Source organism: Brienomyrus brachyistius, chromosome 3 (genome assembly GCF_023856365.1).
Source record: "Brienomyrus brachyistius isolate T26 chromosome 3, BBRACH_0.4, whole genome shotgun sequence".
NCBI lineage: Eukaryota > Metazoa > Chordata > Actinopteri > Osteoglossiformes > Mormyridae > Brienomyrus > Brienomyrus brachyistius.
The window spans coordinates 24,174,699-24,199,192 of NC_064535.1; the positions used below are offsets into that span (position 1 = coordinate 24,174,699).

The 24,494-nt window shown below is 44.2% G+C and overlaps 1 protein-coding gene across 3 annotated transcripts; it reads right to left on the minus strand.

Annotated features, from left to right (window-relative positions):
* Nucleotides 1–1,698: 1,698 nt before the first annotated feature.
* adipor2 (adiponectin receptor 2) lies at nucleotides 1,699–22,887 on the minus strand. Of its 3 annotated transcripts, XM_049009427.1 has the most exons (9): nucleotides 22,731–22,887; nucleotides 20,975–21,040; nucleotides 15,840–16,169; nucleotides 9,280–9,468; nucleotides 8,351–8,522; nucleotides 6,597–6,783; nucleotides 5,967–6,154; nucleotides 4,435–4,628; nucleotides 1,699–4,041 (listed from the first exon to the last, which is right to left on the minus strand). In XM_049009427.1, exons 3-9 carry the CDS (start codon nucleotides 15,924–15,926, stop codon nucleotides 3,913–3,915), a joined length of 1,146 nt encoding a protein of 381 aa, XP_048865384.1. In that variant the 5' UTR covers nucleotides 15,927–16,169; nucleotides 20,975–21,040; nucleotides 22,731–22,887; the 3' UTR covers nucleotides 1,699–3,912. The 3 variants fall into 3 exon arrangements, with proteins under 3 accessions (XP_048865384.1, XP_048865386.1, XP_048865387.1); XM_049009429.1 differs by lacking the exon at nucleotides 20,975–21,040 and having other exon boundaries at nucleotides 22,731–22,872; XM_049009430.1 differs by lacking the exons at nucleotides 20,975–21,040; nucleotides 22,731–22,887 and adding an exon at nucleotides 16,301–16,503.
* Between the last annotated feature and the right edge of the window lie 1,607 nt (nucleotides 22,888–24,494).

Genomic DNA, 24,494 nt, shown 5'->3' on the forward strand with positions numbered 1-24,494 from the left:
TACAATTTTGTAACTCACTCTCGTTTATTGTTTAGGCCGTCTTGCTTCCACAAGCTTGGTTATTATTTTCGGTCATCAACTTTTCTCCAACTGAAGCGACTCAACGACCCGGCGCACCCGCGTCGGTCAAGAAATTGTGTTTACGGTTTTGTTTCACCTGTTCCCAACATAAATCAATGTAAATAATAATAATAATTATTATTATTTCAGACCCAAGTAAAATACAAGGCAACTGTCTTTTTTAAGGAATAATGATGCATTAATAGTGGTAGTAGGGGGTTTAATCAAGTTTTTATGTATGTTATTTCTATATGTCATGTGTTTTAAGGTGTTTCCGTATAAAGTAATTCCGCGAAGCAAACAGGCATCTCTACATCGCCAACCGCGTGCGAATGTGGGCAATGAGTCACACGCATGCGCCTTGTGATGGACTGACGTCCTCCGGCTTATACCACCCGAAATGAAAAGAAATGAGAGCTGGGAATCCCCTAATACTAATGTATGATCCTATAACCCGAGGACCGAGTGGCGGCTTTAATTTAATATTTCCTTCTCCGGAGGGTCTCTCCAAGTTGGAAACGCCTGACATATGTGACATGTTATGTTTGTGAACTGAAGAAAATCTTTCAGAAATTGTATGACAATGAATGCAGAGCGCAGTTTCATTTCACGGAGATATTCATAAAGAAACGAGCTTGCTTTAAAATATAGCCAAACAAATTCATTAATCCATCATTACAGAAGTGAAAACGCCTTTCTTTTATTCTTTTAGGCAATCGCGCAAATAAATACATTTCCTACTGTGTTTAATTTGTTCTTCTCAAACTGTTGATATGACTGTAATAGCAACTAACTGTAGGCATTAAATCGACCGCCAGGGTAGGCTGCAATAACAATGCTCCCAGATTCAGCGGGTAATAAACTCACATCAAAAGCAATTAGCAAACTAACCCCAAACGCCCAAGTATGTGCTGCTCGGTGTACTTATTTAGCACGGTTTAATATTATGTTTCAATCGATTGAGAATGTGGGCCTACCTTGGAGAAAACTCCGTCTTTCTACGTCCAGTTCGTCCTCAACGATGGAGATTTCTAATGATAAACGTTTCTTGAAAGGGAATATAAGAGCTCTTTAAAATCCCCGGGAAATTAAAGAAAATACCCGGATGGGGCCAGGCCTTCTGGATTGTATGTACGCATCTCATATTGCTGGTATTTTCTGTTTCTGATATTAAGGGCCAGTAATAGGCAGCCGTTCCTTTTATTTCAGTGTTTTGAACCCAATGTAATATATTGCGCCCCATTTTGCGCACCCCGGCTGGCACAGGACATGAACGCGCCTTTCCAAACACCGCGGACAGCAAGCAAGCCTGGAATTTAAGCTGGGCAACTCGCTTGAGGCCTGTTATTTAGACGAATGGTGAGTATACAAAAAAACTGAACACTGGCCCGCTGGCTAGTTTTTTTTTATTATTCATTTAATAAAAAAAAAAATCCACTACTGGATATATCTGACAAATGCACAGAATAATTCATTAGACAGCTAGTAGAACGACCATGTTCAGTACCATACTTCACCACACGGTGGCAGCAGGCTTCCGTTTTCATATGTTTAATTCCCCCATCGGCTCTTGGTTCATTGGCAAGAAAGTCTAATTCTTAATTACAAAATAAATTATAAATAAAAACACACTGCCTCTTTACAGATTCAAAAACTTTTATTAGAACGGTACAGCAGATAAAAAGTTCATATTGCAATCACACACTTAAGAACCATGTGTGCTTAAACAAACAAACAATATGCACTTCCAAACAGGAAAAAAAAAGAAAATTAAATAAATAAGACAGCGGCCGATTCTGGTGCATTTGCCAACTCAAAATTCCACATCGGAGGGAAAAAAGGCCTCAACTCTGGAAGATTAAAAAGTAGAAAACCCCAAAACCCAACACAAAACGATTAAAAACAAAACAGAAACCAGGAGAACCCTGCATCCAACTGAAGTCAAATGCATGGTGACACTCTGACGGCAGCCTTCTCTCCCAGAGACGACACGGGTTCACACGCGCAGAACTCTTGGTGCTAAAACAGACCAAAAAAGAATCCTTCATCTAGGGGGAAAGGGACCCCAGACTTCTGATTCCAGCACATAACAAGCTTTCCTCCAGGGTTTCAATGGTGAGGGGCAGGCTGGTCCAACCTGCTGCTCAGGACGCACCATTCAGTGGTCTGCAGGCCAGGCTAAGGGGATTCTGCATTCCTGCTAAGGCTCCCATTTCTTTAATGAAGGGGAAAAAGGTTCCGGGATGACAGCCCGCAGATCATCGCTGCCTGCACTTTCCTAAACGCACGACAGAACAGGGACAACCTCTGTGTCGCTGAATATACAGAGGGCAAGTCAGCCTGCCACATATGCATGCTACACCCAAGTCCCATAGGGAGACATGCCTGGAGTTCTCAGCCCACTACACCCCCCAGAAGCACTAGCTCAGCTGGGCTGAACTAAAACATCCCCACCAATGTAGGCTTAATTATAATCCACTCTTTGTATAAAACCAAATATATGGAGAACACAAAAAAAGACAAAACAATAAAAAACACACACACACACACACACACACACGTTACAACCACACCACATGTTGATCTGGTTCAAGCCGACCTAAATGTCACACAGTCTGGGTTAGACCCAGAAACTCCTCAGAGAACCACTTCTGTCAAATGGTTACTCACAGACTAGGTTTTTACATTTAACCCTTCAGCACCAGACGCTTTGGGTATAGGATGCCCACTGGGGGAGACGGACAGAGGGGTGCAGGGGAGCTACGGCCTCTGCAGTCAGAACATCCCAGCTTACACTGCACCAGTTGACTTCCGAAGCAGCAGTTTCAGGGGGACACCCTCCTTGGCCAAAAGGGGGGGGGGGGGCGCTCATCCTCTTTACGTCTGGACAAATTCAGCCGTCACACGTTTCCCCCAGGATAAAGGGAAGCAGGAAGCTCAGCGAATACGACAAGGCTGTTATGATCACAGGAGATCGAGTGGAAACGGCTCCTTTATTATGGCATCTTGTGGTCTTGCGAGTATGAGCTGCTTATGTCATGGCTAGCTGCCTCTCCCCTCGAGGGGAGATACTGTGAATACAAGACATTCCACAGGCATCCTGCGCATACCCCCCCCCAAGGATCTGACACCTGCAACACTGGTCAAACTGGCTCTTTTCCGCCCACCCCCCAAACCCTCATCCACCCCCAGGAAATCTCACCTTGTTACGCAAAGCCAAACCCAACACCGTGTGGGGCATTTCAACACAACTCAATTGCCAAAAAAAAAATAATAATAATAAATCTGGTTTATGCATATGTTTGTCGGTTTTGTTTTACCTTCATTTTATATCTGACATTTCAAATCTTCCCATTTTCATAGATTATTTTTTTTTTGTCTTTAAATATATATAATACAAATCTATATAACCCAAAAGTTAGAAATCTTATTTACAAAACCTATTTAAAAGCAGCTACCCTCCTCAAATGCAGAAGAGAGGAAAAGAAGAAAAATCTTCACACATAAGTCAAGAATTTCTTTTGTTGTTTTTGTTTTTTTTTGCTTTGTAAATGCTCTTTAGTTTCTTCCCATATGTTAATATGGCAATTGGTAAAATAGTCTTGCTTTCAGAATATTGATAAGGATTCAGCAACTATTTCAATTAGCTATACATACAATTCTTTAACATTTCTGGTTGGTGCAGTTTATTTACTTAGAAAAAGAAAAACAAGACTTAGGTAGTTTTCCCAAAGAGAAGAAACCTCGTCTTCAAAAAGTCTTCTTCTCATCCTCTGTGGATGAAGACCCGGTGGCTGGCTGCTTAGCCGTCTCCCTCTGGTGGTGAACGTCAGTACCACAGGCAACAGCTTCTCACAGAGCTCCCTCCTCTGTGCAGCCAGCGCCGGCTGTGTAACGGAACTCCTGCAGGTTGGACACGCCATGAAAGTGGACGAAGGCCCCCGCCACCACCAGGATGTGGAATAACTGGTGGGAGTGAAACTGCGGGAAGAGACGGCACAATTAGCATTGGAGGGGGGGTTGGGGTCTGTTATCTTGCCAGTTTCAGCTGAGGCACCTTTCAGATTAGGTGATGAAAGGTCTCCTTTGCCTCAGAAATACTGTCCGTGCCCCGTAAGATGGCGACAATGCATGCGATGTGAATGTCGCCACAGAAAAATTCCAGAAAGACATGGAAATTCCCCAAAAGCACAGATGATCAATAAATAAAATGAAGAGAGGCCATTCGTCATGCGGTTGTGTTGGACTGAGGACAGCGATCGTTCATTCAGCACATGTGGGGGAGCCTCACTAAACGTCCCAGTGTGACAGAACACAGGTTAGGAGCAGAGAGAGTTACGATGCTGTGTACATGCATCATGTGTGCCGACTCACCCAGATGTCACATTTGCCAGGGAAAAACCTCTCCGGGATACGTAGAGCATAGAGGCAGGCGCCGGTGATGTAGAGTGTGGCCATGAGGAACAGCCAGCCCATCTGGCCCATGGTGGTAGCTCGCAGGAAGCCCTCAGTGATGACGAAGTGCAGCGTTGGGACAACTCCGCTCAAGCCCAGGCCCACGAACACCCCTGACGGAGGAAGATGGGTCACAACACTACTGCAACAAGCACACAGCCAATTAAAAGGATGAAACGTGTCAAATTCTGACACCATGGCAGGGCCCGTCTTGAATACTTTAGGCCCAAAGAGATTACGAAGGAGTCAGCTGCCGAAGCTTTCCCTTGTGTGAAGTGGCTGCCCTGCTCTGGGTTACACTTGGGCTATTTTAACATCACAATCTTTAAGAGGACGTTTAGAGAGCAGTTCCTTTGACCTGCCAGTGAATTCCCCGTCCATAAGGGCTCATAAACGTCAGCGGGGCCAGAAGAAGGTTAGGTAAATAGCCTCAGTAAAAAGGGCCATGAATCGAAAGCCTCAGATCGCCTGTCTGAGGGAAATTAATTCCTCCGGGATGGGAGGGAGGAGGGGATGCTGTAGTACAGGAGCAGCACATGACTAGGGAAAAGGCGGCATCTGAAAGTTCCATCATTCCTCCCAATTAAGAGCTCTGGTCTTAATTACCCAACCGAGAAGGTCCTTCCAGGACATCATGGCTGAACATGCACTCCCAGAAACAGTATTATGGTGCGTCCGATTATCTCGGAAATTCCGAGTTGAGTGACATCACATCTGACAATCTCCCGTTCGAGCTACCATAACTCGGAACAAACATAGCTGCCTCCATGAATACGCTGCCGTGTGTAGTTGCTTTATATTTTAGCAGTTTTGGAGTAAGAATATTATTTCCGAGAGACAAACAAGAAACACGAACTAAATCAAACCATACTAAAAGCTTTACAAAATATTTTAGTACATTCATAGTGATATTCTTTCTTCGAGAGGCAAACAAACTACAAACAAACCAAAAACACTAACAAGTCTGGTAAAAATCTATTTGCATGTTAGGAGACTGTTTACGGTCACTATATGGTATTCTCTAAATCGAACACGTGCAATTAAATGTAGAAATAATTATAAATGTAACAAAATAAACATTTTTAAAGATTTTTAAAATAGAGTTACTGTTGAGTGTGCAAGCCGCCATGTTGAAATCATGTCGCAGGAGCAACACGGACAAGAAAATTCTGTCGGACATCAACATCATAAGAGGCGCGTTTCCGACGTTTTTCGTGACGTTTTCATCCAAGTTTGACAGAAATAATCGAACGCACCATTAGCCCCGACTGCCCTCCCCTCCCCCCTCCACCTACCTAGTAATTTCAACACACAAGGTTAATTGTAAACTAGCTTTTTCATTCTGGGAAACAAAAATCAGCACATTTGTGTCGTGTCAGACGACAGACGCCGTGCGGCGAGTCCACACCCACAACGCCAAGCGCGTCACACCACCCTGGGAGGAGACTCACCGGCTCGGACGCCGCGGTACTGCGGCGTGGCAAAGAAATCGCACTGTGACACCGTGATGGCGGCCAGGCCCAGAACGCACACCACGATCAGGTAGATGAAGCAGGGCTGCGGGGAGCAGTAGAAGGAGTAATAGAGCCAGGGCACGAAGGAGCCCATAATGAGGAAGGCGATGCCTGAGTAGTCCAGCCTGCAGAAAGACATGGGGGGGGGGCGTCAGACCGGAGGCACATGGCGTCACCCCATTCATCTACAGCATGCTATAAAACGTCTGGGAAATGCGCCTCTGGGCTCTGACTTCATTCCCTTCCATCGATAGCGGGACGCCACGAGCATGAAGTGGCCCCCTGACTCCATTATGGAGAGAGACCTAAAGCATTTGCAGCAATCAATACTCTTCTGTGTGAGACGGCAAAAAAGCTTTAAGAGTAATCCCAGAGACGACTGCCAGCCACATCCCCGGAACTCGCATGTGGGCTGCTCAGCACACCTGGCCTACAAAAAGTGACCTTGCCGTTAGCTACAACGGCGGGATTCTTGCAGAAAACGTGAACCAGCTAGTTACAGGGCCTCGGCCGCCGTATTACTGGCTCGACAGTGACCTCATGTGGCAGGTCGCAGGCGGTACTCACTTTGAGAACACGCGGGACACCCCCTCCGAGTGGCAGTAAACTGTGTGGAAGAGCCATGAGAAAGACAGGCAGAGGATGGCCCCTAGGAAGAATGCACCGATGACAATCTTCTCCTGGAAGGGTGCCACAAAGGACATATTGGGCCGGAACATGTAGACGATGCCCAGGCAGAGGAAAAACAGGCAGCCTGGGGGGGGGGGGGGGGGAGAAGGGAAGGGGGTGCAGGTTAGCGTGAACAGCCTGAGCTAGCAGTCTCTAGGTGTCAGCCCCCACCCCCCAGCCGGTGCAACAGTCCAGTGATTTTATGAATATCAAAGAGGGGAGTCAGTCACGCTGAACCTGAGAGTTTGCCGGGGGAGGGGGGGGGGCACCTACAGCCACAGACCCTCCCACCAGGCACTCTGGTCACGCTCCAGCTTATAGCAGGGTGGGGGAGACAGTCTTACTGCAGGAAGCGTGCTGTGCCTTACAAAGGCTCTGGGGTTTGTGACTTTTCAGCACTCAGATGAAGAGCCACTGTTTAGGTCTTAACAAAACACAACATGAACTGGCTTTCAGGAATGAATAATTCACAGATTTCAATCAGCAGAGTCAAGCTATCGGCAGAGACAGCGCTGGTCCAGGAGGAACCAAGGCAGAGATTCAGGGTATGGGGACACACTGCTGCCACGGTCACTGATCCAGTGGTACATGATATATGTTGAAAAATAGGTTTCAATACAGTGTCAAAAAAGACTGCGGGGAATAGCGGGTCTGGTCCCCTTTACACCTCAGCTTCAGAACTGAGAAGCATGATCCAACCGACTCAATGGGGTAAATAATATGCCCAGTCATTTAAATTAAGGATGCATGACACCGGCAGACACCTGCATGGATCTGCATCTTTTCTGCTTTCTTATCTTGACTGCCGGCAGAAAAACAGCCACTGCTGATTGCAGGCTGACAAGCAGCCAGGCATGTTTATGACCTTCAGCTACGTTTGATAGCGCAGGAATAAATGAAAGGGCGGCTGCATAGTTACAGGGGACAGACTCAAAACTGAAGATGTGTGACGGAAAATGTCCAGGGGGGAAAAATGGGTACAAGGATAAAAGGTGGCAGCTGAGTAACCAAACAGGGATCTTAGAGTCACACAAAGTACGGGGATATCGGATGCGTAATTCATTTCAACGAAAGTAACCCTGAAAACAAAAACTCACATTTGCATGGGATATACATACATCAGAGGTCCTGTTTGCGTATCAGATAATGTTCACAACAACCGTAACCGTGTTCTCTACCGAGCCTGAGATAAACGTCTGGGATTAGCGCGACATTCTCACAGTACACTATGGATTTCTCTGCTCAATGCTTAAAAAGCTTTAGACTAAACATGGACAGCTTTGTTTAAAAGATGGGCACAATTCTCTCACTTGTGGGGGGGGGGAGAAAATTCACTCCTCACCAGAGTCACAAACTCAACACTAGGTGGCAGCATTCAGCCATTCACAAGAATGCAAAGTTCCTCCAGGTAGGAAGGAGACCACCACCCAGGCTTCATGTTTGACAGCTAGCCTTCGTTGAGCAGAACAAGGCGAGGGCTCCATGAGACGCCACGTTCAGTCACCCCTCACCTCATGCAGTGCACCAGCTGGGCAGCGCACTCCTAACTGCACTATTGTAGGCCTCACTGCTTGACCTAGAGATTACATACGATCCTGAAGCTGCAGGGCTCACAGATACATTAACGACTGAAGAGCGGCCACCCTTCTTACCCAGAAGGTGAGTCCAGATGTTGCCCGTCTCCGTGTGGATCCTGAATATGCTCTTGAAACAGGCCCTGAAGGAGGGCATTGGAGGCCGGTGGCCATGCAGCAGGAAGTCGTTGTCCTTCAGCCAGTCAGGAAGGACATCGTGGGGGATTACACGCCACCGGCCCTCCCATACCTGGGGTAGGAAGGACACAAACGGCGCTCAGAGCCCTGAGTGGCCAGGCTCACTGCATTCTTACAGCTGTGCTGGGACTTACTGACTCAATTAAATCTTTACCTAAACCAATTCAAACCACTTAGCTGCAGAAGGTAATTAAGAAGCTCAATTAAACAGTCAGCAATTACATCACTTGGATCTCAGTGGGAATGGGAACTGGCACAGCTTGGGCAAGAGCCTGTCAGGACCAGTTAGAGAAAATGAATACAACAGGGATCACTGGATACGACCCCCCAGGAGCCTAAAAGGTCTACAAATGAGCTGCCTTAACTCCATGCTAAATGCCCAATCATGTCCTGCAGCCCCAACGGCTTTCTAAACCCCGTCACCCTCATATCTGCAATGCAGTTATTCATACATTTCACGGGTGCAGCCCGGTAGCAAATGGGGGACGCTAAGCAGAGGCAATGGTGAGGAAGAACCGGTTCTATTCATCTTAGTTCTATTTATCTTGTGACTTCAAGGATCTTAAATTTTTACTGCCATACAGTCTTGTGAAATCCTCGTACCTGTGATGTAATTCTATACAAGGTGGGTGAGATTACCGGCCCATCCAGTTTGTCGCTGCTTGTTGGTTGCATTAACCTTTTAACACAACATTACAATATGGTCTGAAAGCTGTACAAAGGGTTCCATGTCAGCTGGACCACGCTAACCAGAGCGTTGGCACCATGGCTAGAACCTACAGTGGATCTCTCTAGCAAGGGCAGCTGACCTTGTGCACAAACTCCTCCATCTTCTCCATGGCGTGGTGGGCCTGCAGCAGCGGCGTCATCCCCATGAAACCTTCATCAGAGCTTTTCTGTTCCTCTTCCTCCTCTTCCTCCTCCTCCTCCTCCTCCTCCTCCTCCTCATCATCATCTTCTTCCATGTCTCTCTGTTGCTCAGGCTCTGTCACCATGTCCTGCAGGGGTAAAGACCGTCAAAGGTCAAGGGTATGTAGAGGAAAATTTAATTCCAAGACATAGGGAGAGAAAGGCAAGCATATAGACCAGGGGTCACCAGCACGGACCCAAGGACCACATGAGTCGCCCGCGGACCTGTTCTAAAAATAGCACAACTCACCAGTGAGCAGCGTCTAAAATAGTCATTGTTGATAAAATCATAAACCTGATCAGCGTCTTCACATAGATGAGTACCATTTATCATAAATAATTATATATAAAGGTAAACTGAGCAGATTTGTTATTTAAGAAGAGTGTATCAAACTGGCAGCCCTTCATATGGCTGAGTACCCATGAAGTACCTCTCAGTTTCAAAAAGGTTGGTGACCCCAGATATAGACAGTCTTGCATTTTACACTGAGCTTACGCACTGAAATGACTATTGTCTGTAAAGAGGCTAATTAATATCACACCGATTCTTGCAATATCGCCTGAGGTGTGATGTCGTTGTTTGCAGGAGGCCAGATGTCCCCACCCCCCCCCCCCCTCCACACTAAGGTCACAAATGCAAGCACCAGAGAAAAGGACGAAGGACCGTCGTCTTGCAAGATCCCATTTGAAAAACACGGGCAATTATTAACCCTGAGGCAGCATGAACACACTGTAGTTTAAGAAAGGTAAAAATAGCAAGTAGATTGAAAGCACCACCACAACGAGAGCTTTTAAAATGGAGCTGATCCAATGAATAAATAGGTACAATCCCAGTTTTTAAAGTCTGAGACTAAAGACAGATCTGGTGCACTCTACTACTGTCCCTGTGGATTTTCTATGCTCACAAGTGCAACTAAAAAAGGTTTCCTGCTTCCATTAACATAACAATTAATCCATAGATGTTTTTGTAAGACTAACTAGAGCGGTCCACGATAAACTGGTTCTGTGACCGCCCAAGTGCCTATAGCACCTGCCATGTTAAAATATGTTTTGGAGTGAGGACATGCATGCATGTGAGGAAGACTGCAAAAGAGCACCACAGGAGCATTAACTGGTATTAACAAGTCAGGGTAATCTGGCAGTAACCGGCACCGACAGCATGTCAGTAGGCCAGCCGTCTGAAACAGCACTACTGCCTCACTGCGCTGCCCGCACACACTGAGCCAGGGCAGCCTCACGCAGACCCACTGCGCTGCCCACACACACTGAGCCAGGGCCGCCTCACGCAGACCCACTGCTGACGCGTCAGTCTCCGACGGCCTGCTTGCTAAAGGGAACAGCTGCAGGTGCCGCGATTTGGCCAAAGAGCTCCAGGTGCATTCAGAAGGCCCAACAGAACACCGAGAGGGGAGGGGGAGAAGGAGAACCACTGGCACACTACATAAACCAATGACACGCGGCACAAATGCTACTGGAGGAAAGCGGAACAAATGCTTTCAGTCAGAGAAGCCGTTATGAATCTTGCACCACAAATCATGCCTCAATTTAACAGCTGTCTTTATGCAACACAGCACAGTCAAACTTGTAATAAAGAAAAGACCAATTTCCCCAGAAATTCTGAACTTCACTGCCTGCTTAGGTGCTTACGTACATGACTCTCTTCCCATCGAGGAAGGAACAAAGGGAGATCATAGTGTGACCCGCTTAGGGCCATGAGAAGTCAAATGACCAGGCAGTAAAAGGTAATTTGTTGCAAAAACAAGGACATTTAAACAATAGGTGGGGCAAAAAAGGACAAGATGGTTTTCAATACAAGAGCCCCTGGGGCTGCCAGGGCCCCCCACGTCCCTGAAGCTTAAAGAGGGGGGGGGGAGAGAAATCAAACTGATTATTCATTCCAAGGCAGCTCTACGCTGCAGACAGCAAAAGAGGAAATGGGAGGAACGGTGCCACAGGACATCAGGAAAAGGTCACGCACGGTTGAGCTTAATCTGCACAAAGTGATGTGGATTACACACACACACTCACCTTATAGTCACATGTTTCACGTGAATTATGCATATCCTGCAGCGACTACCATTAGCAAGCATAAACGTCACCTGGAACCATGCCACTTCCAAATGGAACATTACCCACATTCAATGCCACATGAATTACCAAGCCCCGATATTAGAAGCAGTTGAGGCTCAATGATGCAAAAAAAAATCATTAAAATAATAAAGCAGTGCTTCTATACCATAAGAGCAGCTGGAAGAATTTCATAGTGACCCCTCACTGCCACCCCCACCACAGGTCAGACAGAGATGCATGATAATTAAGGGACCAGAGGTACACAGTCGGACTCACAATCATCCTTATGGTTGGACTTAGGAAACTCTAAGTCCCTCCAGCCACCTGCTGCAGACAAAGCCTTCATATGCATGAAAATAGCAGTGATATATACCCAACACTGCACCGAGAAAATCTGATTTAAATAAGAAGAAAAAAAACCCACCAATGTTTTCCAAAGGATTAAGTCAGAGAATATGTGGTCATACTGGAATGGTTTCACCATAGTGCAGCAGGAACCTTTAATACTGAAACCAGGAACTGATGACAGCAGATGAAGCCGATGATGGCACATGGTCAGACATTTTACCTATTTAATTTTTTTTATTGCCAGTACCATGGATTATTCATATCATTACTAACAAAAAGCCAAAATACGCAAAATGCCCAGAACTCAAAATTTCTTTCGGCCCCTTCTAGCTTGCTAAAGCCATAAAGCCTAACTGCAGTACTACTTGGATCAAGTCTAAGCAGTAGGACTATGGGGTCTGTCAAGTTTCACTGTAATCCAGCCCTTGTCAAAGGCTATGATTAACCTCCAATAGCCACCGACATGACATAAGCTACTTTAGTAGATGAGTCGTGGATCCAGGACACTGTCAATTCGAAAAGGACCAACTGCTGAAGGTTCACCAGCACAGGATGGCATATGGAGTTCTGGAAAACAACCACACGCCACATTTACACGTTACATGGACACATCTGCCCGTTCAGTGCAATCCCTATCTGACAGCTGGTTGGCCTGGCAAGAAGAGTCAACAGGATCAAGTGTGTTTATTTCAAAAGGACATGCACATTTGGACCATTTCTGTTGGCTGGCCAAAACAAAAGGTTATGCACACCATGTTCTGAGCCTAGCAGAATTCTGTACTGGAATGGATGGCAATGCATTTGGAAAGAATGAGGCAAGAGGTTCTGAACAGGCACATGGGTCCCTCACTCTCTCAGGTAAGAACTTAGCCATGTTTGCAGTAAAAGATTTAACCAGAGGTGAGAAAGCTAGACATCAGTCTCCCATGTCACGTTTCGATATTTGCTCACAAATAAACAATTCTGCCTACAAATAAAATTGAAATTTGCCATTCTTAACATTAAATTCAGGACAGTTTGCACCATACGCGCACATCTCAACCAATATAATCATAATAAATTCTACTTCTTTTGCAATCATATAATTTTGCCAAAATGTGTAAATTAACAAAAGGGAGACACTGCTTAAGCAATACACAGACTGAGAATTATTTAAACAATTTAATAGTTTAATATAGTTTCCAGATAAAACTCAAAAACTCAAGTCACCCAGTGCACAGCACCATTCCATTTCCTGGTAAAAATATCACTTCATAGATCAGAGTCAGGAAAACTTGACCTTTGCACAGAGTAACCCATGCACAGGCAGTCATGTGACAAGCAGAGCGACTCAGAGCACACTTCCATGCTACCATGTTCCCTTCAAATACAATAACACAAGGCAGTGGCTTTTTCCCCCCTCCGCTTTCACCCAAACAACCAGGTTTGCTCATTACACCGTCTTCATGAGTTTCATTTCAGGCTAATAACCACATCATTCAAAAGCAACACTGAAATTAGCACTAGCATTTCTACAAATTGGCGACCAAAGGGGAAAAAAAAAAATTGTGACTAATATGAAGACAAAGACATAAAAGTAACTAAAGGGCTTGAGCAGGCTACTTGTGAAAAGGCCCACGAGAAAATCTGCACACATCCCAACGCGCCAATATTCACATAATTCATTCACGCAATCCACCTACATACACGCGCTAATCACAGAAGCCACTATTTTATAAGCTTTATATTCCTTAAAGGTGACATAAAACTGACACAAATCGGCGCTTTGTTCATTTCACTAGATCATTCTGGTTGTGAAAATTGTGGCGGCAACGAAAAATGAGCTACGGCACGGATGAGCAGAAGAGAAACCTGGAATATCTGTGCCCAGCGGCACAAATAAGTAAGAGGGACTTCCTCTGGGATTCCCTACCTGAGGGATCACAATCATTTAAAAGCCAAGGAGGAGTTTCCACACGATGCAGGGGGGGCCAAGCAGTGTGTAGCCACGCACCCCTGAAGTGCAGGGAGTTTGCACTAACAACCGTGCATTCCAGAATTACACCCTCCGGGTTTCCACTGCTGATGGACTGAATTGAGTGAAGGCAAAATGCAGTGACGAGTCCCAGAAAGGAGAGGGTATGCTTATGCATTAAGAATTTCCTGTTTTTTCCCCACTGAATCATCATTAAAGATAATAATCATTAAAATCCTGACCCCTCCAACAAGTTGCAATGACAAATAAAAATGCCAGACCAGTACAGCACAGAATTGCCCTACTGTGGACGGCAGTTTTACCCCTCAGGTCACCGAACAGAGGTTGCCAACCACAGACCAGTGCTAGTAATTCCACCAGGCTGAAAAATGCTAGGGGTTTGGGGGAGGGTTTGGTTTATTGCCACAAAAAAAAAATAGGTTATTTTCAAGCCACGCCTTTTTAATAATGACCTCTAGCATTTGTGCGTTCTGATAGCAAAAGAAAACTGAACTGCTAAAAACCAAAATACACCCCCAACACACAACAATCAGCCAGTTATAACCAACCAGGGAAATTTCTGTACAGCGTATGCTGGTCTACAGCCACCAAAAAGTTGGTTTAGAGGACTTGAACCGCTCAGCCTGAAATGCAACTTGATAACAAAGACACTGTGGTGGCTTTGGTGGCAGACATATTTGAGGACGCATTCACCTGGTACAAAAAAGGGGGGGGGGATCCATGACTGACAGGAAAAAGAACACGGCCAGGAGTGATGCCCAATCACAAAAAAAAAAAAAAAAAAAAAAAAAAAAAAAAAAAAACATACTGAGGGTGCCAACCAATAACATAAAAACCAAAAGCCATCATTTCCTGTCAACAGCAGTGGGAAAATTACCATCACCTGTGCATTTCAGATAAGTAAAAAACCAAAGGCCTAACTGATCATACACACAGCAGGCCTTATGACAAAGCAGCAGGCATGTGTGATGTTTCTATTTTCCAGCCCCACTGAGAAATTACATTGGTCCATCTACAAACAGCCCTTTAAAAACAAAAATATATAGATAAAAAACCTTTTATGGTTTCACAGAAACAGTGTAAATTTTGTAAAATATGAGCCATTTGTCAATGACAATTTGTAGGCACTGTCAAAAAATGAATTTGCAATTATATTGACTATGCATATGGTACAACTTCAACACAAAGTGGTTTATGCAATCATTACCCAAGTGTGCATAACAGGAAGTGCCTTCAATTTTAGGATATGGCGACTGTGACACAGCATGGTGAGAATTGTAGATAATGCTGAAGTTGCCCATAACCCAGAGTGTCTCCCTGGGCAAAGCGAAACCCCAGGTAAATGAGCAGCAGCCTGCACCTGTTACCAAGCTCAGGCCTGTTTAAAAATTAACCAGAAAACCAAATTGTTGCTGATATATCCGAGTAGATGGCTTCACTCGTTGTTACCAGCCTGCTTCAGGTTACCGGCCCCAACAGGGCTAGTTTACCATCACATTACTCTGCCAAGCGTACCATATCACAGCGCCAGGGTCCAAAGAACATTGTGGATACGGACCATCTTTTAAAGGAAAAGGGAGAAGAAAAAAAAGCATACAGCGTATCCTTGAGAGTGGGTAACTTTCCAAGACTAACACTACAAATAGTATGTTCAGAAAAACTGCCCAATCAACTTATAGGGCAGACAAGCAGGCAACCAACAGCTGCTGGAGTCAGACGAACTCCCACCAGACCAGCAACAGGAGGATGACCTTCAGAAGGGATTGTGCAAGCAGTGGTCCGCTAACAGCAGCCATCACCAGCGAATGCTAAATGGCATTTAGCACCAAGGCCATTCTGACCAACTCAGGACAGGCACAAGTGCAGCCTGTAACTCAGGGTTCGGCCCGTTCCCAACCCTGTGGTAGTAATGTTCACAAGTGTATAGCATAAAAATGCACACAACCCAGATTGGCAAGTCAAAAGCCACATTTGCCACGTTTAGCAGCAGGTCATCAAGGTCATATCGTACTCATTCCAAAGAGGCCCAAGCTTCCCAAAACCCATGATCACCCAGAGCACACTTACCCCGTTTTGCGTGGGGCAGTCAGGGCTGTGGTCTCTGCTGCCCACACATGCTGCAGAATCGGCCCCCTTGGGCTTCCGAGGGCTCATGCCAGCCGTGCAGCCCCTGTGCCTCAGAAGGAAGGCTACACGCCGGCTGTCCTCCAGATCCCCGACTTCCAGCTTGCCTTATGGAAGGCCTGCCACTAACACTGCTCAAAACAGACAGTGGATGCCCGAAGAGAAGGGTCAGGTATAGGAGGCTTGGACTGGCAGTGCTGGTCTGCAGGGCCCTGCTATGGGAGCAGGGATCCAAAAAAGCCTTACTCTGCTCTGCCTGAAGACCAGAAAGTCCTGTATACAGAGACAAAATTGGAGTTTGGTCATTAGTCATCTCCCAAAACACACAGACATAAAACAGAAATCAAAAGCTAGGAAACATTATCATAACACAAGAACTTTCTAAATTATACAAATGTCCTTACCATAAGAATGCAAATAAAATGTAGAGAAGGGGTAGAGCAGAAACAGTTTCTCGAAACAGGACAAAATATTGGGATGTGGGATGTCAAATTTAAAAAAATAAAAAAAAATAAAAATAGGGTACAGACCTTACGTGAACACACTTACAACAGACTATTAGCACGTACCAGGCAGCAAGAACTCATTCCAAAAACCCTGGGGAGGCACTGTGCTGGAGGAGCAGGGGGCCCAGTTTCTACACCTACCACGTGGCAACCTGGACTGGGCTGGGCTGGGCTGGGGCCAACCCCCCCCCCCCAACTAAATTTAACTGAGTGTCACACTACAAACCTTTGCAGCTGGGGCCAACACCACCTTGTATAACCAAAGTTCTTGGAAAGGAAAAGAGCAGCCCAGCTATGGCAGTGGTCCAGGGCTGCTCGCAAAGTGACTTTGCAGGAGCACTGAGTTTTGAGTAATGCAGCAATTTTAATTCAAAACATTCAATATTAAGTTATACAGAGGACAACACCCTCAAAGAAAAAGCTGTGTACTCTGCCATCTCTCACGAAATCTTACCAAGAAAGAACAAACTTAGACGAGGTTGACGACAGAGGTTGTTCTGCTGGGGCAAAAAATGTTATTTGAGTAACAACTCTGGACCCTTTTGCAAAATGACTTATGCTTGATATTAACTGTTAAAGCCATATTTCAAAACAGAAATTTTATAAATAGTATTTCTGCGATACACAAGACATGCCAGGTCCAAAAACTGGTCCCCACTGTGATTTGTGAGGCAAAAACCCACTAACATGTTCAACCACCCAGACATGAAAGCTAAAGCAAACAGCCAGAGATGAGCTGGTCCTTAAAATGACCGTCATCTTCAGCAACGAATATTCACAAAACCTATCAGAAGAAAAACCCAAGATTCAGACTAGCCAGATGGTGACAGTCACATAATCGTACAACAAGGAAAGGAATGGAGTTACAGCTCACCAGTACTGTAGGCCCAGAACCTTGAATCAGTGAGGGCACATGTGGAAACTGTAAACACACAACAGAGTAGTACAGGTGTGCCTTCACTGACAATACCCAAGTCAGAGGGTGGCAAAGTGAGGCTCACAAAGGGCCATCAAACAGGACTCAAAACACCACCAGTTTCACCACACCTAAAAAGCTTCAGTAAGCACAAAACACTTCATGTCCCAAAAGGCCTTTGACATACCAAGTACCACTGTTCGGGGGAGGGGGGGGTGCTATTGCTAAGACTCCATTCCCACAAACTTGGGTTAAAAATGAAAACCTGCCACTTCTTTCGTCATTGACTTAAAAACCAGAAGCCAACAATATAAAAAAAAGATTCTGGCAAATGATTTCTACGGAATGGAATACTACGGTAACGCCGAACACATCCTTTGACAACTAGGAAACAGAACAGGGCCAGATTCAACATTTTAAGCAGTTTTTTTTTTATGCAAGCCATATCACTGACAGCATCTAACAACTAGTCAGCTGACAGTTCAAGTCTTAACTGAGGAATCTTGCTGTTTTAGTCTTTCCAGAAAGTAAGATATGCGGTCATTCCAGCACACCAGATACCAGTTACACTGAAACCTACTTTCTCACATCTGGTAGTCAGACAAATCGTCTTTCAGTTCACACATTTTCAGTTGGTACTGAAGACGAAACGCTTATCACCACGTAGTTCTGCATTTTCAGATCTTACCTACTGCTGCTCACACTACAGACATACTCTGCTAGGTCTGAGCAGCAAAAAACAAAACAAAATAAATAATCCACCACAGAATGATGTTCAGGCCAGTAACCACCAAAGATGAGCCTAATATCCTAAGAGGCAAACATTTATTTTACACCCTGCATCCATTATCAGGATCAAATCTCTTTAGTTAAGCTTAATCATTCATACTTTCAAGCCAAAGAAAGAAAAATAATTTATGTTGTATTTGTAGAAGATGACTCGTTATTGAGAAACTTTATTACATACATCATCCCCACATACTTTGTGTTATACACCTATTCCCTTCATCATACTACAGGCTTTCCATACATTAATATAATCCCTTTGTCAGTTTTCAATGACGTATTAAGAATAATTCATAACTTCCTAAATCATTCTAGCAATGCACACTCAACGGTGGTGATGTACCAAGAAGGCAACAAAAACACAAGAGACAAACGTGATTTGTTACAATGGTCCATTTCGCTCTCAGTTCTGAGCCTCATTCCGAAGAACAACATTTAAAAAGTTGCTAAAGTAATGAGGTTTTAAAATTAAAAACTGTCAAATAAGATTACAGTCACACAAAGCATCATGAGATGAAGCACCTTACACTAGCAAATGCTTTTTAGAATGACACAGTTTGAGAACTACAGGTCAGGGAGAATAAGACCGAGAACTCAGTCATTCATCCACTGGCAGTTCCAGTGGGGATATGTTCAGCACAGTTTAAGAACTCCAAAGAGAGAACCACAGATGAAAGTAAAGTAACCCCCAGCTTTACTTGCTTATCTCCTCCCAAAGGCAATAAAAGTCTCATAGTTATCAAAGATAAGGTCAGAAATGAGGACCTTATCTTTTAAAAAAAAAAATGTTTAAAAAAAAAAAAAACAGAATTAAGACATGAGGCTCATCAGTGAGAAATCGGGTGCAATTTACTCACTGAAGTTTCCTCGCACAACAAGAGGCAGAGCAGTATAAATGACCATTAAATGCGCCGGTTTAGATTATGATGGGAGTTCAGTGATTAGACAGACTCGATTGCAGATCTCTAGGGTATTCATTACGCAAGAAAACAAAGAAATGAGTGGAAGGAAATGACTCATACTAACAGCTTTAAAATTGCCGAGAAAAACCAAGCCCACCACTTCGGCGCCACCGTGACTGCATGTCTGAGGGAAACCCTGGAATCAGCAGGTAGACCTTGTATAAAAAGTAGGTCAACTACTATAGGGCTTACAGCAATCGTTTTCAGTCTACGTGAGCAAGAGGGATCAAGTTGACCATTTTCCAACAGAACTGCGTGAGTGATACAGACATCACACACTTACAGTACAGAAGTAATACAAGACACACTTGATTCTGCCCCGTAAAACCTATTATAAAAATATTGTAGCAACATTTCAGGCAGATAAATCTAACATCATTGTGAAACATCATCTGAAGTGTAAGCAGCTTTGATGTAGAGAAAAGACCAATCCAAACCAAAAGCCTTTACTGGAACAATCTCAGAGCACACCAGCCATGTGACTGGTTCAGAAGTCAGAGTGACCAAACACCATGCCACCCCTTAAACACTAGGCTTTTTGTCCCGTAATCATATGACATGACAAACAAAGTAATTCGCGCTGGTTTAGACAAGCAACAATCAAGGGACAGAAGGGTTGTGGGGGAACAAATAGCCTTTATTCAGGGGTACACACAGAAGGGGGTGTGGTGAAGGTGACTTTCCCACCACCAAAACAATAACAGCAGAACCGTTAATGTAACCGTCTACTGAACAGAAGCTTTTTTAACCGATAAAGTGTGAATTTGAGGAGCAAAGAGGAAAAACATGAACCACTAATATGAACAATGAAGAAACACTACATGCTACAGGCTATGCTGCAACACCTTAATATTCTGTCCTACCTTGGGCCTATTCTGGAGTTACAAAATGCTTAAAGGTGGGACAAAGAACAGCAAGTTTCCACCTACAGTAGCACCACAAAGGTGAAAGCACCGCAACCTACTTCCTCCCTCCCTCCTAGCCGAAGCCTCCTCAGACACCCATTCAAAAGTGTGTTTTTATATTACACCTGCCCCAGCTGTCTCCAATCCAAACAGCAAACCAGCGAGTGCAGTGTCTGCCCCAGCTGTCTCCAATCCAAACAGCAAACCAGCGAGTGCAGTGTCTGCCCCAGCTGTCTCCAATCCAAACAGCAAACCAGCGAGTGCAGTGTCTACCCCAGCTGTCTCCAATCCAAACAGCAAACCAGCGAGTGCAGTGTCTGCCCCAGCTGTCTCCAATCCAAACAGCAAACCAGCGAGTGCAGTGTCTGCCCCAGCTGTCTCCAATCCAAACAGCAAACCAGCGAGTGCAGTGTCTGCCCCAGCTGTCTCCAATCCAAACAGCAAACCAGCGAGTGCAGTGCCTGTCCCACTTACAAACATTTCACCCAGACGCTCTAGCTATTCAAAAATCCACTGGTTATATCGCAGTTAGAAAGACCCTGTTAGACTCCAATTATTATGTTCTATATCTCAAGGGTGACAAATGACATAATGGCCAAGCACTGATTGATTTACTCGTATGCCCTCAGAGGAAAACAAAGATGAAAAAAGAATTCTTAATTGGCACAGTTGAACTTTTCATGTTTGTTTGCAAAAATGGTTTGTAGTAAACAGAAACAAAACAGGGCAAGAGCACATAGAAGAGAATATTTAAATCCGCTTTAAAAACTTATACAAGAGCTGTTTTCAGCTTTTACAACCTCTTGATTAAGTCACTGCTAAGCAATAAACATCCCTATTGGGCGTACTTTTCTGTGAACTGACAAATACAAGGTTAGAACAGCACGTCATTTAGTAGAATGCAACTGAGCAAGTTTGTTCAAACATTGGCCAGGAGTATGTCATTAATATGCAGACTACACCCCCAAACGCTTGAAAAGAACTTTTTTTGGCAAAGGCTTACCTGTAGGTTAAGTCACCTGAGAGGTATCAGACCTACTTTAGAGAGCAGAAGGATCTGCAGCAGACACTGTGGGTTAAGAGGCAAACAAAAGCATGCATTACACAGCTGGGAGACACATAAAGCGTACTGATCTCTGAAAGAAGCAACCAATAGAACATTTTACTTCTGCGACAATAAACACGAGGCAATGCAAAAAAACACAGTTTTGTACACTCTCAGAGTAGGAGTGTTTCAGCTCCTATGAACAGCGACGTTTCACAATGACGGCATCCAGCACAGGTTACAGGTTTGCATGCACTAGGATATTATGCAAAGCTTAAACACCTTTTTGAATTTTACTTCAAAGTACTGAAGAGCCTGTCAGTAACACTAATCATACATTTTAGACACCTTACAACTATGACAGTCCTATAACAAGCAATAAAAAACAAGGGGACCCTTAGTCCACTGATAATCCGACCATCCAAATGTGGAAACTAACTAGATAATCATTCTAGTAAATATAATAAAAGGCTCAAACAAATTGTCATAATTCAGTACTTGCGTGACTTTAAAACCTTCTACTATTCCACAGACAAATCTACTGCTTTTATTTGAAAGATTTAAATTAGTCCCCCAGAACACAACGAAGTCGCCGAAATGATAGTCATCAAACCCGACATTCCAGTATCCCATGTAAGTTTCTATAGTGTCTCTCTCTTATTTACATTTAAATGCCTCAGATTTTTATTGTTATCGATGCCATCCAATCTAATTCTTAGATCACATATTTTTCTAAGGAGAGTTTCGGGGTACTAACTGCAGCCTGCCCTTAAAATAAAACTTGGGTTCTTTGTGTCTAGTGAGGTAAATAGGCTGAGAACGGTCTACTGTAAAGAGCAGTGTCCGCAGCGGAGGACATGCATAGTTACGGCTAGAGGGGAAATCGTAGTGGAAGGTTTTAAGGGGGGGAAAACGAACCATTAAAACAGTCTTCGACCAGTCAACGAATTACTATTGTGTAATATTTTATAGGTAATAATCCCCGGTCACGCAAGTAAATAACGGAGTTACAATGTAGCGCCACTGCGCTAAGAATAGCCATCAGGTTCAACTTCCACCCGATTATTATTTTGAGAGATCAGTCTTGGCCAACGTACTCGCCATACATTACTGAATCGCATCCGGTCTGGAAAGTCCAAATATGAACGTATATATGAAACCACCAAGCCCTTGATACGGCGCTTATAACATACACCATTAACACCGGGACAAAGAAATTAACACGCTGTGGTTTTCGAGGAAGCCAGACAGCTATAATAAACGCCAAAGTAATTTCAAAACGGAGAAGAGGAGATATAAAAAAGCAAATTCTTATTATTGACGTTACCTAAAAAACAGAATTATTTACCAGGCAGCCACTTAAATACAGTCTGTTGGAACTGCGCCTCTTCAGGTACTTTGTTTGGCTCGGATTGGGTGTTAATATCAAGCGTTCGTTTAACATCTAAACACACAGCTGCTCGTGTATTAATGAACACCGGCAGAGCTGTCCTGTTCGTCTCAGTCTCCACTAATGCCAGGGCTCGTAACGCTGGGCGAGGACACCCACCAGGACCGTTGTTATTGTAGCCCGCTAGCTCCGAACGACGTCTGCCTCAGTACCAATTAGCTTAGCTTAGCTAGCTAGCTAGCTGGACTCTGCCTGCTCACCCCACGAAACAAGACAGACACATACAAGACACACTCACACAAGGACATTTATAAGTTAAATTACCGTAAAGTGAGACCGAAGCGCGCTGTCCTCTGTATATAACAACAGAACAAAAGCAGAACCGTAACAAAGAAGCACCCTCGGCTCTCTGTAGACTCTCGCTTTCCTTCAAACTGACTTGACTTAACTTGACTCCCTGACGCCGTAGCTCCGCGTGTGACGCCCCTCGCGTGAGAGCGGGACAGCCAATCAGTGCCTCGTACGCCTGACAGGTGGTTAGTGGTTCAGGAAGAGCATCGCTGCACAGTAACCAAGAATGGTTTACGGTATTTGAAGTTTTTTGGGTGTTATTGTTCGGCGTGGTTTACGTAGCAATTTTACTTCTGGTTTTACATGTGCGTTGCAATTATGCGATTAATGTCAGTTCAATGAAAGCTTTTATTATGAGTAAATTTTAAGGTTGGGGAAGCCAATTTATCAGACGGTTATGGACTCTATGTCACCTAGAAGAGTTGTCAGTTAGTCCCCTTTGACGGACAGGCATGCCATGGTGTACCACGCTACCTATCCCGCCATGTATAACAGATTATAAATAAAGTTATGGAAAACTCATTGACGTTTTTAAGTAAACATGTCATGATTTTAAAAGCAAGTGCTTTTTAATTTATATTTTTAATTATATAGTCATCAGTACATTTTCTAACATTGATATATTTTAATGTTTTAGTTAAGTATACCCGCGACCCAGTAGGACAAGCGGTTTGGAAAATGAATGGATAGTTAAGTATACATCATATGAATTCATACAAGACCTTGTTTAGAACAGGAAGAACTTGTTTATAACAAGTCATGCCGATGTTTTTGGACTGATCACTGTTGCTGCCCAACTAGTTTAACATCCATGAACTGTAATGTAATTAATTCATGACTAAATGTCACAAACAGAATTTGAATAGAAGAATATTTCCTCTACAATTTGAAATGTAAAAATGCTACGCTGGTAGACGTTGCGCAAGACGTAGGTGAACTAGTCCAAATGGTCATTTTGTTGGTGAAGGCAACACATCACTGCAAACACTCCTATTGGTTGTGGCAGTGTCACAAGTATAAGCACCATTCTGCACAGACTGCCCTCTTTCAGTGCGTGATTTTTGGAGGGAAGGGTGATTGGTCAAAGGTCTGCCACTGAATCAATTTGCTCAAGTCTGGGAATAAAATCAGATGATAGCAAGATCTTTCACAACACCACCAGTCATAGTTTGGAGTCGCGCCAAATGTGTTGTTGGAGCTCTGAGACAATAAAAAAAAATGTGTTTGTGCGAGTTGTGCTGAGTCAGTCCACATGTGTTTCTGTTTTAATCTCGGATTAGAAGAAAGCAATATGAGCATTTAAGTTGTATGTAACAGTAGTGATATTCTCATGTGTAAGTGTGTGTGTGTGCCTGTATGTGCATTGGTCAGATGAATTGGCATGACTTTACCCTTGGAACTTCCAGCTTGTATCACAAAAGCAAAGTCCGTGGTACGTGTCACTTTATCCGGGAAAACCAAAGCAATTGCAAGTGACAGGCATGCCTGGATTACATCTACGGTTCAGAACACAAGGCACATGTGGAGCCACATGCAAAATACTGACATCTTGTATGGCTTAAGGGCAAGTAAGAGTGAGCATAGGTGGAGACAGGGATGGAGATACTGGAGATTCATTACTTGCTGAGTCCCTACAAAAGCCAAGATGTCACACTCAAATCACAGACATTCCAGTGAGCACTTAGAACCAACCCCCCTCCCACAGCACAAACTTCAAAAAACATCTTTAATGTTCTA